This window comes from Typopeltis vanoorti, chromosome 11 (assembly GCF_054136105.1).
Source record: "Typopeltis vanoorti isolate ZY-2024b chromosome 11, IOZ_Tvanoo_1.0, whole genome shotgun sequence".
Classification (NCBI taxonomy): domain Eukaryota; kingdom Metazoa; phylum Arthropoda; class Arachnida; order Uropygi; family Thelyphonidae; genus Typopeltis; species Typopeltis vanoorti.
This window is the reverse complement of record NC_143559.1, coordinates 127282192-127300070: the sequence shown is the minus strand read 5'-3', so window position 1 is coordinate 127300070 and position 17879 is coordinate 127282192. Positions and strand designations below refer to the sequence as shown.

At 36.5% G+C, this 17879-nt stretch overlaps 1 protein-coding gene across 1 annotated transcript in view; it reads right to left on the bottom strand.

The window, feature by feature from the left end:
• LOC150102034 (uncharacterized) overlaps positions 1 to 17879 on the bottom strand; it is a 148994-nt gene that overhangs the window by 57936 nt on the left and 73179 nt on the right. The window contains exon 5 of the mRNA XM_090400925.1: positions 10289 to 10454. Coding sequence (XP_090257051.1) covers positions 10289 to 10454 — 166 coding nt within the window. The remainder of the gene's footprint in view (positions 1 to 10288; positions 10455 to 17879) is intronic.

The window sequence follows — 17879 nt, the reverse complement described above, 5'->3', positions numbered from 1 at the left end:
GAGAATTACAGCAAAAAGTGTAATGGAGTAATATTTTACAATTCTGTTGAAAATAAACAGTGCAATAATCTTCAGTAATGAGAAGTAGAAGTCTCCTTCTTATGTATATGTATGCAAAAATATATAAACATTTTAGCCAAAGCTATGCAACTGCTTTAATAATTTCTGAGCCATCTGTGATATAGAAAAACAAGACAAAATCCATTCCTGTGATGTGCGATGGAATTCTGAATTTATTTGTTGAATTCTACCACAACCAGTAATACTTGACTGATTACAGATTTTTCGCAGATGCCAATCAATTTCTACTGAGGATTTCCTGGGAAGATGATCTGGAAGTTATGAATCAAATAATGTTTGCAATGAGACTTAACTGGAGGAAAGCTAATCACATTAAAGAGTACTATTCTCTCTCGCTAAAATTAATGTCATAGAGAAATACGGTGGTATCTCGCTAATTCCGAACGTCTTTAGTCCGAACCCTCCAGTAATCCGAACTGCGGTTTGAAAGAAAAAAAAAGTTTTATTTATTACGTAAGATGATTTTGTGTACTATTAATAATTAAGGATGCATCATTCTCAGTTGCTGCTGCTGCTTGGGAAGCCGTCGAACCTGAGGCAATTCGAGCATCATGGAAAAAAACTGTGGCCTTCTAGAATTTACCAAGATAACTACAGTGATACACAAAAAGAGGAAATTCAAAACGTGCATAATTTGGTTAAAAATATATAAATCCAGATGTTGAAATTTCCCAAACAGATGTTACGGAACGGATTACAGGCAGAACCGAAAGTGAATTCAAAATCAAATCCAACGCTTAAAATATAAATATGACCCTACAGAATGAATTAGAAGACGATGCTGATGATAAAGGACTCGAAGAAAAAAAGTAAAACATGATGAGGAAGTTGACAGTTTTAATATGTGTATAGAATGGGCTAAGCAGAATGATACACCATTCCACATAATTTTATTGCTAATACAGCTCTGAAAATACAGCATTTTTAAGAAGCATTTGAAAAAAGTTTAGCTTCCAAGAAGCAAAAGAAAATCAGTGACTTTTTTTACAAAGAAATAAAACTTTTTTTGTGTTATTTTGTGAAACTTTTTTTTCTGGATACCCTCTTTGTATTGTGTACAAGAAAGTGATATTTTTAATGCAAATTAAGTTATGTACTGAACTATCCAATTTTATTAAATCAGAATCCTCAACAATACAGGTACATACAAACTAAATTTTTACTAAAATTAACTTGTGTGTTATATTATTTTTTTAAGTTTTACAGTACAGTACAGTAGCTTTTTTTCTATCAGTTACTTAATTTATTTACAGAATTAAATTAATGTAGCATTAGAATCTGATTATTTTTGTCTTAAACGCTAGTTATTGTTGTCTCTTGGGGGAAAATTCACTAATCCGAACGAGCATGGTTTTTATTAGTTCGAATTAGCGAGATACCACTGTACACAATAATTTATAACATCATGTAACTTCATCCTACATGCAAGCCTGTGAGCTATGTAAAATAGATCTGGCATACTATAATGCACTGATTTGAAAAAAAAAAAAAAGATTTCCCCAACAGACTTTTTTCTTAAGCTGTGCAGAGATTACTAAGTTCCTTAGAATGAAACAATTTTCAGATTAAAAAAAAAAAAAAAACAAGGGAAAGAATTGCCAATACAAGATTCTTTAATCTGGAATTGTCCATTTGTATGTGCCTTTTTCCAAGTCACAATGTCTAACTCCATAAAAATCAGGATTCTACCCTAAAATGTTCTCTCACTAGTGGTTCAAAGGTTACCTCATGGCCTCTAGATACATTAGAAGCATTTCTTTTTTCATGTCGAAAGTTTCTAGGAAAAAAAAAAAGAGACAGAAACAAGAATACAAATAAACAACTTACTGACTAAAATTGATTATTTACAAGCTGACATTCTGCTACTTCAAATTAGCATTATGAGGAACATTTTAACAATGCAGTCAGTGAAGACAGGGAATAAAATGACCCCTCAAACAATTACAGACAGAGGTCAACAATAGTGTTCTTCATGGTAGTTTGTTATTAATGCTGACAGGCAGATAGGGTGTGTGCCAAAATCTGTGCAGGATTACACCATCAGGTTGGTTGGCGTTAACCAGTTTTCTGTAGAACTTGTGCCATTTCCTAGAACAGTCTCTTCAATTTAAATTAGAATTTGTGAAGTAGCCTGACTTTCTTCCATGTGATGAAATAGCTTTCCACTAAGGCAAGCTGTGCTGGACACCTTTCTGGTTGTCTGTAACAGATCTACTTTTTTTTTTTTTTGACCAAGGTAGTCTCCATCCTGTTGGTCCAAAATACTGGGTTCCATACTGGCAAGAGATTCTATAGACACCTGGGACAGTGAGAAGATCCTGGTAATCTCGATTTTTTTTTTTTTTTGAGGTTTAGGCACGGTTCTGATTCTTTGTTGTTTAAGGAGGGAGCCCAGCTTTATCCATTGTGTCTTTGATATAGGATAAAGATAGTGTATATAGTCCAGTTCTGGGAGTGGATTGTACTTTTGCCAAGCTCCTTAAAGAAGGAGTTCGGCAGGAGTTTTTCTGCTATATCCATTTTGTTGGAATGAGGTAAGCAGAGCCTATTGTTCCAAGTGCAGTGCTTGTCCTGAGAATGAAATATTCGCTCTACCCTGGAGGCTAAAGAAAATTTTGAAAATTCCAAGTTTCTGGGAAGAATGGTGATGTAATGTAGGTATTTGTTATTAATGCTGACAGGCAGATAGGGAGTGTGCCAAAATCTGTACAGGATTACACCATCAGGTTGGTTGAAGTTAACCAGTTTTCTGTAAAACTTGTGCCATTTCCTGGAACAGTCTCTTCAATTTAAATTAGGATTTGTGAAGTAGCCTGACTCTCTTCCATGTGGTATCATGGAAGAAAGTCAGGCTGGCAAAATTAAGTATAATTTGAAATGAACTGTGCACATGAGGGACCTATCTGTTTGCCTTGTAACTGAGGTATCCAAGAAGATTAGAACTTCTTCTTTTGTCTCCTCCACAGCATAACTAATTCAGGATGGATATTGTTGAAAAACTGTAAAAAGTTTGATACAGCCTGTGGACTATACGGCTAAATGGCAAAGATTGTGTGTGTGTGTGTGTGTGTGTGTGTGTGTGTGTGTGTGTGTGTGTGTGTGTGTGTGTGTGTGTGTGTACACACACACCTCAATCATATTATGGGTTTTGGGTGTGGGGGAGGAGTGAAATTGCATGTCAAAGATTTCTTTAAAAAGCAGTTTGTTCCAGATAAAATACTGATTTTTGACAGTGCTTAAAGAGTTTGCAGATGTCGGAGATGAATTTTGGAAAGGAGAACTAGTGTATCATCTACTGGAAAATTTGTAAAAATTTGCTTTACTCTAACTGAAAGTTCTGTATAGCGGTTTTATTAAGGGTGTAAAGTTATTATTATTATTTTTTTTTCATGTAAGGCAATGTCCTACCAAAGTGTTTCTGTTGAGTTTGGATGACAAGTATTTATTCAGTTTAAACACTGTCATAAATCAAAGTATTTTAGCTGGAACAACCAATTGTTTAAACAAATTGAAGGTACAGCAATGGTCTCCCTGCCCCCCCCCCCTCCAAATGCCAAATTATACATGGAAACATTTGAATCTTTAGCAATTAATTCGGCCCTCCCTCTAATTCAAAGTACAGTTGAGGTATTTGACTGCAAGGCCACACGCTCATTCTAACATTTTAGATTTCTCAACAATACCCATCCTTGAATTATCTTTACTGTGGAGGAGGAAAAGAAGTATTTTAGCCTTCTTAGATACTTTAGTCACAAGGCAAATGGATGGGTCCCTCACATGTACATCATAAGCCTACACAGAGATACTTACATGCCACTACACATCACCAACCTACCTTCAGGATCAGCACTGCACCTGGAACAACAGGCTCTGCTTACATCATTCATCATTCTTACAAAATAGATACAGCAGAAAAAACTTTGCCAAACTCATTAAAAAAGAATGAATCCCCCACCCGATCCTTGAACCAGACTATAATAGAAAAAAAACCAAAACACTATTATTTGAAAGCGCAACTAGTTTCAATCTTCTTAGAAAACTTCAGGTGCATAACATGAAAAGAGAAGTACAAAAATATAGATTATAAGAGAAACAACAGCTATAAATTAACCTACAAACATACTGCTGACATTTGAAGGTGTTCTGGATGCCAGTATTGTTGGGCACATTCACGTGTGAATGAGCTCATGAATGCAAAAGCTCGATAGCTGAAGAGTGACCAGATTGAGGACAATCTGCAATTTTCTTCAGTTCATCATAGAATCTAAAAATGTTTTCTGATTTGTTCTAGATCATTGGATAAATGATAGAATCTTTGTTGTTAGGGCATAGCAGAATTAAGAGCATGATTAGATAGTGTACTGGCTGTAGTTTTGCGATATGTGATGTATCATACATGTTCTTCGATACATAACTCAATGGATTTCTCTGTCTGACCAAAATAGGGCACACTGCAGTTACACCAAAGATGATAAACTCCTGGATACTTCAACTTCAGGCTGTCATGTTTCAGTTTAGATGTACCAAGCAAGGAACAGAAATTGGAAATATGAGGAGTAAAAGAAGTGCAGATTTTAAATTTCTTGAGAATTTTGGCTAACTCTGGTAAAACAGAGCTGTATGCAGTACAGATATAAAGCCTTTTACATCAGTACCATCTTCAGTACAGTGAGCTGGTGGATTAAAAGGTAGCTCACAAACAGTCTGTTTAAGAAAGCCATTTTTCTGAAAGGTAAGAAGAAGAAGCTAATTCTTTGGTGATCACTAAGGAGGACAATATTTTTACCTAATGTAGAAATAATCCCAAGCTTTTCGGATGAAAAATGGTTAAATTGTGCATAAAGATGATAAACTGTTGATATGTGTGGGTTTTCTATAAATAGATATCTTCAGTTTTTCTGACAATGTGCCTAAAGAAAAGGTTTTAATTCTTTTAAAAGATAAGTTATAAAAAAAAAGTTGTCACTCCTGACACACTGCATAAATTCTGGTTATCCTTTTTTTTTTTAAATACCATTTACAAACAAATATGTCAGGTTGGTGCAGGAAATGTACAGAAATGTGAAGACAAGTGTTCGGACCTGTTTGGGACAGACAAAGTTTTCAAGTAACAGTTGGCTTGCATCAAGGGTCAGCATTAAGTCCGTTTCTGTTTAATATTGTGATGGAGGTGGTAACAGAGGAGGTGAGAGAAGATGCACCTTGGACAATGCTGTATGCAGATGACATCTTGCTGTGTGTAGATTCAAGAGAAGAAGCAGAAACTAAACTGGAAAGATGGAGAAAAGTACTGGAAGAGAGAGGTATGAGACTGAGCAGAAGTAAGACAGAGTATATGTGTTGCGCAGTGGGCGGTGGCCAGGAGACAGACCTGGAGCTGGAAGGAAACGTCATCAGGAAGGTGAGAGACTTTAGATACTTAGGTTCGACAGTGGAAGAAGATGGAGGAGGTGAGAAGGAAGTGGGATGCAGGATACAAGCAGGTTGGAGGAACTGGAGGGAGATGGCTGGAGTGTTATGTGATAAGAGGGTGCCGATCAATCTGAAAGGCAAAATTTATAGGACAGTAGTGAGGCCAGCTATGACATATGCTATAGAAACTGTGGCCCTGAGGAAAAATAACATTAGCAGGATGGAAGTAGCAGAGATGAGAATGCTTAGGTGGATGTGCGGTGTGACCAGAAAGGATCATCTGAGAAATGACTATGTCAGGGGAACAGTGAAAGTTACGAACTTAGGAGCGAAAATACAGGAGGCAAGGTTGAGATGGTTTGGTCATGTGATGAGGAGAGAGGACGAATATGTGGGAAGAAGGGTCATGCAGATGGATGTGCAAGGAAGGCGGAAGCGTGGGCGGCCAAAGAAGAGATGGAGGGAGCTGGTAGAAGAGGACTTGAAGATGAAGAACTTGGATGTGGTGACAGCCCAAGACAGGAAGGTGTGGAGGAGACTCATAATAAACAGTGACCCCCACTTAAGTGGGAGAAGCTGCAGAAGAAGAAGAAGAAGATTTACAAACAGAATTTTGGCTTGGCCATGGGCAATCCATTATTTCCTATATTATCAAATTTATATTTAGAAACCTTTGAGGAAAAATCAGTCAATTCCTTCCCATTAAAGCCAAGTTATGGAAAAGATATATTGATGATGCTTTCTTAATTTGGAGACATGGATCAGATTCTTTAAAGGAGTTCCTGAACAATCTTAACAGTCAACAACCAAAAATACAATTTACCTCAGAATTAGAAGTTAATGGTTTTCTCCCATTTCTAGATGTTAAAGTCACTCGTTTGTCAGAAAAACCAAAGATCTCTATTTATAAAAAACCCACACATACCAATATATTTTCATGTGCAATCTCATCATTACCCATTCCAAAAGCTTGGTATCATTTCTACATTAGGTAAATGTGCTCACTCCCTCCTCAGTGAAAAAGAGATCACCAAAGAACTACAATTTCTTCTTACAACTTTTCAAAAAATGGCTCTCCTAAACAGACTATCCGTGAGCTACTTTTTAATCTACTTGCTCACCTGTACTGAAGATAGCACTGGTGTTAAAGACTTTATATCTCTACCGTATATCAGATCAGTTCCACCAAAGTTAGCTAAAATTCTCAAGAAATTTAAAATCTGCACTTCTTTTACTCCTATTTACAAATTCCATTCCTTACTTGATTCCTAAACTGAAACATGACAACCGAAAGTATCCAGGAGTTTATCATCTTTGGTGCAACCACATTGTGACCTATTTTGGTCAGAAGGAGAAATCCAATGAAATGTGCATGAAAGAACATGTAAGAGATACTGCATGTGACAGAACTAGACCCAGCACACCATTTAATCATGTTCTTAATTCTGCTTGCCTTAACAATAAAGATTCTGTCATTCATCAAGCGATCTGGAACAAATCAGAAAACATTTTTAGATGCTACAATGAACTGGAGAGATGAATTGTGGAATCACCAGAAAGTGTCCTCAATCTGGTCCATCTTAATACTAACCTTAGCTATAATCTATCTGATTGTCACTCTTCAACTATCCAAGCTTTGGCATTCATGAAATCATGCCTGCATGAACATGCCCAACAACATTATGATATTAGAATGCCCTCAAATGTCAATTTGAAATTGCAATACATTTGCAAGTTATTTGTTTCTCTTGTAATGTATATTTTTGTGTTTCTCTTCTCGTGTTATGCATTCAAATAATTCTTTCATATTTTGTATCTCTTGGCTTCCACTCATTAAATTTCTTTAATTATGTTATATAGTCAAGTAAATCAATTGCATGAAATACACAATGTATTATACATGAAAGGTACAAGATAAACTCCCTGCAGAAACAATGCACAATTAGAACTGTGCACAAACCTCTAAACAAAATTTTTACTTTCCTGAGAGAAAGCCAGAATCCTCATCTTCTTGAGTGTATACAGCATCCCCTTCCAATGTGGAACCCAGTATTTCAGACAATCAGGATGGGATTACCTTATGATCTAATCCCGGCCATAGGCATTGCTTTTTCTTAGTGTCTTTAGATGGGAGATAAATGATCACCATATCAGTGTCCCGCTATTAAAAGCATGAAGTGGCATTTGGTCTGGAGTAGGATTTCTAGATTACGTTAAAAAAATAAAATAAATAAATAAAACACGGCAAGATTACTTAGGGATCAAAAACAAATTTTCACATTTGACGTCCATAGATGCCGTATGGTCACTGTCGTACCTCACATGGTTTTGGCAATGATGTCTTCTGCTAGAATAAGTGGTAGGTCACAGATTCCCTTTCCACACAAAGTCTGTAGGACAATCACAAACATCCATGACCACGGTGGGATTTGAACCCATAGCCTCTTGGCTAAAGAGCGGACACGCTAACCACTCGGCCAACCAGGCCAGCACTTAAGGATCAAAGCTATATAACTGGAAGGAGACCTCCACATAGCCTTAAGGAATGGGAAAAACTGTCCCATATCCAATCTTCACCTTTAGTGACAGTAAGAAACATACATGCCCATGGCAGGGATTAGAACATATGGTAATCCTATCCTGTCTGTCTGAAATACTTGGTTCTACATTGGAAGGGGATGCTGTAGACACTCAGGAAGATGAGGATTCTGGTGATTCTCTCATCACACATACAACCAGTTGGTGGAACCTGCCTAGATATACTGAATGAACAAGGATTAGCAGGCAATTTGGGATTTTGTTGACCAAATCTTAATCTGTATTGGCTTAAATCAAAGGAAAATGATGGTAGAAAATAACAATGTCATGCTGGCTGGGGGTGTCAACCAGTTAAATAGTTCCCTTCTGTGTGTGTCAGGAAACCAAAGTGAATGGTGAAAAGTCAGATAGTGCAACAAATTAACTCTGCATCACCAAACTTGAATCAACAGAAAAGAAGTGGAACTGATAGAAGAATTACAGAAGTGCCATATCAGAATAACTGGTTTTACAGAGACAAAGAAGAAGATAAAAAAAGGCAAGAGTTTTGTTAAGTAATAACTACAAGATGTTATTTTCAGGTAATAGTGATCAGAGAAAGGAAAGAGAAGCTAGAGTATTTAACTAAGCACAAAAATAATCTTGAATGGCAAGTGACAAATTAGAATAAGCAAAGATGATATGGTGGGGAGTCGAATGAATAAATTTATATGGAGTAAGACAAAAATCAGTAAATACGAAACTAGTTACATGCAAGACAGTGTTCAAACCATTTTAACTAATGATTTAAGAGCTGACTAAGAAATAAAGCAATTGATCCAGAACTAGAGGTTCAATGGCAACATCAGAGTCAAAATGAAGATATTAGGAAGGAACCTGACATTGTTAGCATTTGAGAATGTGTTGAGTAGAGTCGATCAAAGAACGTAAGGTCAAACAGAATGAGAGAGAGTCAAGGTTAGCAAAACAGATGGATGTTTGATGCCAGAAAGGCAGGAAAAGACCTAGAGAGAGACTAAGATTGGATGCAGTTAAGAAATGCATTTGAAAACAAACATAAAATCTGACAATATTAGTCTTAAACAGATAAAACAGACTAATTTGGAGGAAAATTGATGAAAGTTAGTAATAATGTAAACTTATCTTGTTATACTATCACAGTATTCTGTACACCTCTTGAGGATATGAATCAGGAATTTGAAGATGATGAAAAGAATGACAGATCACTGCTTGTGTAAATTGTTATAATTTAATCTATGCAACAAACACCCCTTCAGTGTCTGATTGCAGAGATAAGAACTAATTTCCAGCTGTGTTCTGTTTTCCAGTGAAACCTGCTTACTGTATCTCTGAATTCTACTCCCTTCTATCAAATGCCTGTAAATTTAACTACATTAAACAGCATTATCCAGTAATCTCTTAATGTCTTGCAATCAAACAAAGTAATTAGAGTTGGAAATGCAACTAGACTTTCAGTGATCAGTCAACTGAATATAACTCGCTAGCCTAAGCAGAATTCATTCAGTATTGTTGTTTTGGATTTACACCATAACAATTAAGGCTATGGGGTTCCCCCTTTCTGCCCCCATCCTTTAGGATGGTTGAACCCTCCTAATGAGGAATTAAGTATGTATTTTATGTGAACACACACTGTATATCTGTGTGTGTTCACAGGGCCGGTTTTCCTGCACTGAGGGACAAAAAAAACCAAGTTTTCAGGTGAAAAAAACCATCTACCACCGTATGAGACCAGCTAACTCACCTTTGGTTGAAAGAGACCAGATAAAGGTTCTTCACATCACAGATGGGAATCGAACCTAGGTCTTTCAGAACCAAAGGGCTTCGTCTATACTGATTAAGCTACGGAGGCATGCCATGATTCTTGATGACAGACAAATACCAGTCAAAAACATTGCAAAGACTCTGAGGATATCCAGGGAATGAGTTGGGATCATTATCCACTAACATCTGAACATGCAGAAGCTCTCAAGCGAAGTGGATCCCCAAATGTTTGAATGGAATGTGCTGCCATCTCAAGGGGTTTTGGGACATCAAATGTTTAATTACATTCATGGTATTAGCATGTTAGATTTCCAATGTTTCATTAATGATGTTGCTATAAAAGGTAAAATGTTGGGTCAATGTGGTGAGCCACTAGTATTATATTCATATGCAGAATGTGAGCTGACATTATTAATTAAAAAACTTCAGAATTATTCTGTAATAACTTTTTGTAAAATTAAATACATGAACATACTCGACTCTTGCGCCCAGCAGCTCTTTGTATCTGCCTTAATGTTTCACTATATTCATCAATCTTGGGAGAATGACCAGTGGGTGTCGGAGCTCTGTGTCCTTCTGATGGGGTTGAATTAGATGATCTATGATAACCTCCAGATCCTCCAGTTGCCAAATAATGTTCCCTAAGAATGCAATAATAAATGTTATATCAGAATACCATTATCAATTTTGCTTTATAAATACATTAAGATAAAATTTTCTACCCCTGCTTCATACATCTCTCAAAAGAGGATTTCTGTATGTTTCTTTTCTTTTATTTAAAATATGAGTGGTGCAGAATCTCTTCTTCACCACCCATATACCATCTCTATTTAGTAGGATTATTCTTTCTCTTACTTGCAACATAATGACAAAATTCTTTTGCATTGTTCATGGGATGCAGAACAAGTTTCTTTTAATACTGAGACTGTACATTTTGGATAATTTGTCCCATGATACACATTTGACACCTATCAAATTAATTTGGCAATGCATTTCATCTTTGCTAGCAACTGTTCAGCTAATGAGTACCTACTTAGTTAAGAGCTATCAATCTAGAGTAAGTGATATGGAGCTCAGTGCTACATCCACACTGAATAAGGTGACTCCAGTGTATGAGGACGAGGTACTAGAGATGTTGCAAATAAGAATTAGGCTACAGGGGTGATGGGATTTCAGCACAGATAAGGAAGTGTTAGAACTAGAAGAAACGATGAATGAATTAAATACAGTAGCAAATAGGATTATACATAAACCACGAAAAAATTAAAATAATGACAAATATCGAAGGAAACTAGATAATAGAACAAATAATAATACAGCAAGTACAAGAATATGTATACCTTGAAGAACTGATGGAAGTTTTTTTACTTGGCTATGTTAGCAATTATATATTTGGTTTAATCCTTTATCCAAGTGTAAGCAAACAAAGTTTGCACCTGAAGTATTTTCAAGACTGGGGCAACTCATGGTAAAGGTGGTATAAGTTCTCATCATTTGCCTTAGTATCTCCCATAATGCAAAGCACATCTCCTTGCAGACACGTATAATGCTATGCATTAAGGAAAGGGCCACTACCCAGACCGGTTTCGACCTTTATTGAGGTCTCATCAGTGGGAGCCAGACCCAGAGGTGGTGATACTAAGATGGAAGTAATGAAGAAGTCATATTTACCTATACCAGTTGCCAAAAGGTGTCATACCTTATTATTAAAATTCTCTGGATTAGAGATAAGTTGATGGAAGTTTTTTCACTTGGCTATGCTACCAATTATATATTTGTTTTAATCCTTTATTGTAAGCAAACAAAGTTCGTGCCTGAAGTATTTTCAGGACTAGGGTAACTCGTGGTAAAAGTTGCCATCACTTGCCTTAGTATCTCCCATAATGCAAAGCACATCTCCTTGCAGACATGTATAATGCTATGCATTAAGGGAAGGGCCACTACCCAGACCGGTTTCGACCTTTATTGAGGTCTCTGTGCTTTGCATTAAGGAAGATACTAAGGCAAGTGATGAGAACTTATACCACCTTTACGAGTTGCCCTAGTCTTGAAAATACTTCAGGCACAAACTTTGTTTGCTTACACTTGGATAAAGGATTAAACCAAATATATAATTGGTAGCATAGCCAAGTGATAAAAAATTTCCATCAACTTATCTCTAATCCAGAGAATTTTAATAATAAGGTGTGGCACCTTTTGGCAACTAGTATAGATAAATATGACTTCTCCATTACTTCCACCTTAGTATCACCACCTCTGGGTCTGGCTCCCACTGATGAGACCTCAATAAAGGTCGAAACCGGTCTGGGTAGTGGCCCTTCCCTTAATGCATAGCATTATACGTGTCTGCAAAGAGACATGCTTTGCATTATGGGAGATGCTAAGGCAAGTGATGAGAACTTATACCACCTTTACCACGAGTTGCCCCAGTCCTGAAAATACTTCAGGTGCAAATTTTGTTTGTTCTTTACTTTATCCAAGTAAAGAACTGTTACATTAGGAAAAAGAAGCGTTTATCAAGAAATAAAAAGAATTCAGCTAAGATGGGTGGCTTTTGGCCTACTGAAAAGATTCCTATGCAGTAAAATAAAACCAGAAAACAGAACCACACTTTTCAACCAATGTATCATCCCAATTATGACCTATGGATCAGAGACATGGCCAATAAACAAATAATGGGCAGAATGAGGAAAACTGAGTGTAGAATGGAGAGAGCCATGCTAAACATCAGACTGAAAGATATAATAAGGAATGAAGATATAAGAAAAGAAACAAAAGCATTGGATATAGGGGAAGAGATTTTAAAATTGAACTGCAGATAGGCAGGACATATTGCATGGATAAAAGTGATAGATGGACAAAGACAATAATGGTGACATCTGTACGAAGAAAGATGAATGCTGGGACAACCAGAGAGAAGATCAAAGGACGACCCAGTGAAGATGGCTGGAGAACGTTGGCATTGGAAAGCCTTCAACAGAGAAAGATGGAAACAAATGGGCAGAGGCCTATAACCAACAATGGTTATAAAAAGGGCTTAGAAGAAGGAGGAAGTATTTAGCAGAACTTGCTGTGTCCTTGATCTGGCAGTATAACTTGAAACTAGGTACAGGGAAGATTCCACAGAAATCTTCATCATTACCCATCATTATAAATTAATTTATAACATGCTTCAATTTATTACAAACATTACTTCATAAACATTACATTTACAAACATTAATTGCTAATATGACTGCAATAAAGCATCATAATCCTGTTTCAGAAGTGTAAATGTTCACATACAGAAATTAATTATTGAACAGAGAATCTATGATTTGCAATGAATAGCATAGGTTTACTAAGGGAAGGTCATGTTTAAGTAATTTGTTCGCATTTTACAATAATGTTCTAGATAAATTAGACAAGGGGGAATGAATATAACTGTGATATTACTGGACTCCTAATGTTTCTGACAGGATATAGCATGGAAGGCTGAGTGACAGGTATCAAAAGTGGTGTATAGAGAATCAAGTCTGTGAGAATTAAGGTAACCAGTGATGTACTGCAGAATCAGTTCATGACTTGCTAATTCAATGTGTACATTGATAACAATGTCAAGAATTTTGATGGGAGACATTCAGCTATTTGCTGATGATGCAAAGATAATTTGGTAAGTAATATGCAGCACTTGCAGAATGATTTGAGTAGGCTGGAACTGTGGGCAAGTGAAATTGGATACCAGTTCAATGTCAATAAATCTAAAGTTAAAAATTTTGGTGTGATGACATCCCCAACATGGTGGGGTCATTCAAGAAGAAACTGATAGGTTAGGAATCATGGAGTTTTGAAAGATAGGAAGCTGAAGTCATATGGAGTCGGATTTGCAAACTTTGCTATATGGAGTCATATAGCAAAGTTTGCAAATACAACCCAGAGGATCACAGCAATGTTGAAATGAAGTAATTTTTGTCTCTTTGTAAGGAGTTGATATCTTCATCTAGTCTTCTGGTGTTGGAGGCAATGCAGATACAATACAGAGGGTATAAAGGAGGTTGTTAAAGATGATACTGGGATGACGTTGAATGCAGATAATGATGACAGACTGAAGAAAGTGTGGACTGCATGCACTAGCAAACAGGAGAAAATGGGATTATATGACCGACCCACAAACTTTTGAAGGGGTCACATCAGATACAAGTAGATGGAATTTTTCGTTTTACAGAAGGCAGGGAAAGAATAAAAGGACATCCTTAAAAGCTGAGAATGAATGCCATCATAAAAGAGCAAGAGCTTTTTTCTTTCAGAGAGTGATAGATAATTGCAAGTAGCATGAATGTGTAGTCTTCCCTTGATGAGTGATTCCCTAAAGGCATCTAACAATAATAATAATTAAAAGTATATCAAACAATATATGAATGTTAGAGTCAGTAACTCAGTCAAGTTATGATGAAGCCCTTGGTTGTAAAGACTTGAATTTGAAACCTGTCCAGGATGCGAGGAATTTAGGCCTGTTCATTTGAAGGTGTATTAGCTGAGCATATGTGGAGAGGACAGGGTCTTTCTTCCTATACACAGGTTTTTTCATCCAACAACTGGACAAACCATCCCTGAAATTATATGCAATTCACACACAAGAATATATACTTAGGCATAAGACTAACCACCTTATCCTAAAACAATGAAAACAACAATTATTGCTTTGTCACGTTAGTGTTCTACAATTGTAAATTTCAAATCTAAATTTTTATAACATGCTTCAATTTATTACAAACATTAATTGCTAATATGATTGCAATAAATTTGTTCAGAATGTGATCAGCTAGCTGACCAACTCCAACTGATACTGTTGGTTAAGTTGACCAAGTGCTTAGCATACATGATCTCCAACCAAGAGGATGTGGGTATGGATGGTAGATTCACATTAAAAAACCTCCATCCCCATTAATTTGTTATATTGTTCTCAAAACTACTTTCAGCGGGAAAACACACACAGTCTCCTATCTAATGCATTAAAAGCAGACTACAGTAATACTTTCATAACTAATTTTGACAGTATTACAATATCAAATGAACTATATCATAAAAAGATGTTTATTAACTGGCTTATATTTTCACTGGATTTCAAACCTGCATCTTCAGAGTAAAGTATGTTACAGTGTACACACAATAAGTGAAACAATACAAATTGTAACAGACAAAAGATCTAAAATCCTAGTTTGAGCACTAACACATTTTGCTCTGAAGATGCTGGTTTAAAATCTTGTGAAATATAAGCCAGTTAAGAAACATTTTTATAATCTAGTTTGGTCTGGCTTGGTATTGTAATACCATTAAAATAAGTTATGAATAACATCCAACACCTAAGCTTATCTATTAGATACGGTAATACATTTAACTTATTGGATCAATTTAACTGTGTTCGACCACCATGCATGACTGATTGACGAAGAAACGGTAAAATTATAACTTAATGCTGTTAAAGCAACAAGAACTCTGTTAAACAAATGGTGTAAGCTCTGCTTGTCATGCCACCATTCCCCCCCCCCCTTTTTTTTTTGGCAAAAATCTACCTGACAGTAGACTTGCAGTAAGAAAAGGGTGCCATCATGGAAGAATTGCTAATTACCCTTTCCTTTCTCCAAAGCAAGTTTTATCAAGATTACAAGGAGGCTGAAAAGTTCTGATAAACTCCTAGAACAAAAATTATATTAAAGCAACTAATATAACCACATCATATGACATCTTAAAATCCATTACTCCCCATGTTTCATCAGATTGTAATAATTTGTTCTTTTTCTTTTAAGATATATAAGAAGAAATGTCAAAAGTTTTGAAGAAATTCAAAGACAAAGAGGTGCAGGCCATCGAGAAAAACTCTAGTTTTTGTCATGCAGGTCATTTTTGTAAGAAAAGTCTGCAACTGAGATTCACCAAACTTTGTTTGAGACTTTAGGGGACTGTATCCCAGCATATCCGAGAGGTGCCAGATGGGTGGCACCTCTCAGATATGCTGGGTATTGCACCTCTTGGATATGCTTAGTTTTCAAACTAAGTTTAAAATTGGGCATCCTGAGACAATAGATGCCCTCTGGTCAGGAAGACACACCCAGAAACATCGATGCAGTGCATCGATGATCTTTAATGACAAACAAATACTAGCCAAAAACATTGCAGAGACTCTGGGGATATCCAGGGAATGAGTCGGGATCATTATCCACTAATATCTGAACATGTAGAAGCTCTCAGCGAAGTGGATCCCCGACCAAAAGAGAAAGCATGTGCTGCCATCTCAAGGGAACTTGGGTCATTTTGAGAAATCAAGTGCAAATTTTTTGGCTCATATTGTCACTGTTGATGAAACATGACTTCATAACTATAACCCAGAAACCAAACAGCAGCCAATGGAGTGGAATCACAAAGGTTCTCCACAGCCAAAGAAGTTCTGAACCCAAAAGTTAGTAGGGAAGATTCTTACCATTGTCTTTTGGGATATGGATAGTGTAATCCTTACCAAGATGTACAATTTCACCTCAAAAAAAGGTGAAATTGTAACAGCTCTGAAGGAGGTACTGAAGGAAAAATGCCATGGGAAACTGAGCAGAGGTGTGTGTGTTGCTTTTTGCAGGACAATGCACCTGCTCACACTGTTCATGACACCCAACAGACAATACACAACTTGGACTTTAATGTCTGCCTCACCAATCTTATTTGCCAGACCTGACCTTATCTGACTATTAATAATTCCAAAATTTAAAGAAACAAAATTTACCACAGATGAAGTCATATTTGTAGCTGAGGACAGTTTGCACAACAAAGGAAAGACTTTTTTCTCAGAGGACTGCAAATGATGCAGCAGTGTTGTAACAAGTGTATAACACTTCATAGGGAATATGTAGAATAATGTGTAAGTTACATGGTTCTACCTCAATTCATGATGACAATGACTGTGCCTCACTGTCATTGGTATTTTTACCTCTTCTGTCTAAATTTAGCCACTTTCCATAACCAAAAAAAATTTTTTCAGTTAAGATGGTAGGAAAATATTATAAGTCATTATTTTCCGTAATTAAACTATTATATTTCTGTAAGAGCAGAAAACTTTGTATGTACGCTAAAAACACTGCAATTCATAACATATAATAATCTCGAATCTGAGCCGAGGTGTTTCTGGCAGCTTTCATTGACGTTGCATGGTATGATGGCATGTGCAGTGCAAAGATACTTTATGCATATTGTGTGTCCAGAACCAAGGCTGCAGTGAAGTCACACGATGCAACACAGGCAAAAACTGCCAGAAACACCTCAGATTCATTACGCATTTGATTTTGAATTAATTTTGGGTCGTTGCTTGCGACCTCCACATTCAGTTACATGACCCACAGTTTAAGAAGCTTTGTCACCTAGTTCAAAGCTTCTTAAACTGTGGGTCATGTAACTGAATGTAGGGGTCGCAAAAAATTAACATGCACTGTGATGATATGGAAGATTATACAAAATGCATGTTTTGATTTCAGTCAATCATAATTAAACAACAGGTTTAATTGTTCTGATATTTTATCTGTCATAGACACATCTTCAAGAACACAATATTAAAATTGTAATCTCACACGTGCACACAAAAAGTGGAAAAAATTAGTCTGTTTTAAGCCTTGAGTCCTATGAGGGACACCCTTAATGGATGCTATTAGGCAGAAGGCCTAGTTAAAGTTTTTTATAACTAATTAAAGTTCCTCAAATCTTAGGAAAACAACTATACTTATTTAGATCAGACTGGTTTTTTAAACCTACCACTGAATATAAAGTCTTCAAGTTTGTATTTGCTGTGAGCCTTGCACAGGATCATTTTTCCTTATGATACTGTGCAAGGTATCCAAGGCATGGTCAGCTAGACTTGACAGACCATAGTTGTGGTGATAGATATCTATTTCTTGTGTTCAATAAAGCAGATGTTGGTAATCTCCCAGTTTGACCATAATATGATAAGAACCTTGTAAACATCTGTAAGAACAGAAATAGGAGGAAGTGGATCTTTAGGAGAGCAGAAAAGGAAGCCAGCTTCAGATGAGGTTTGAAAGCAGTGGAGAG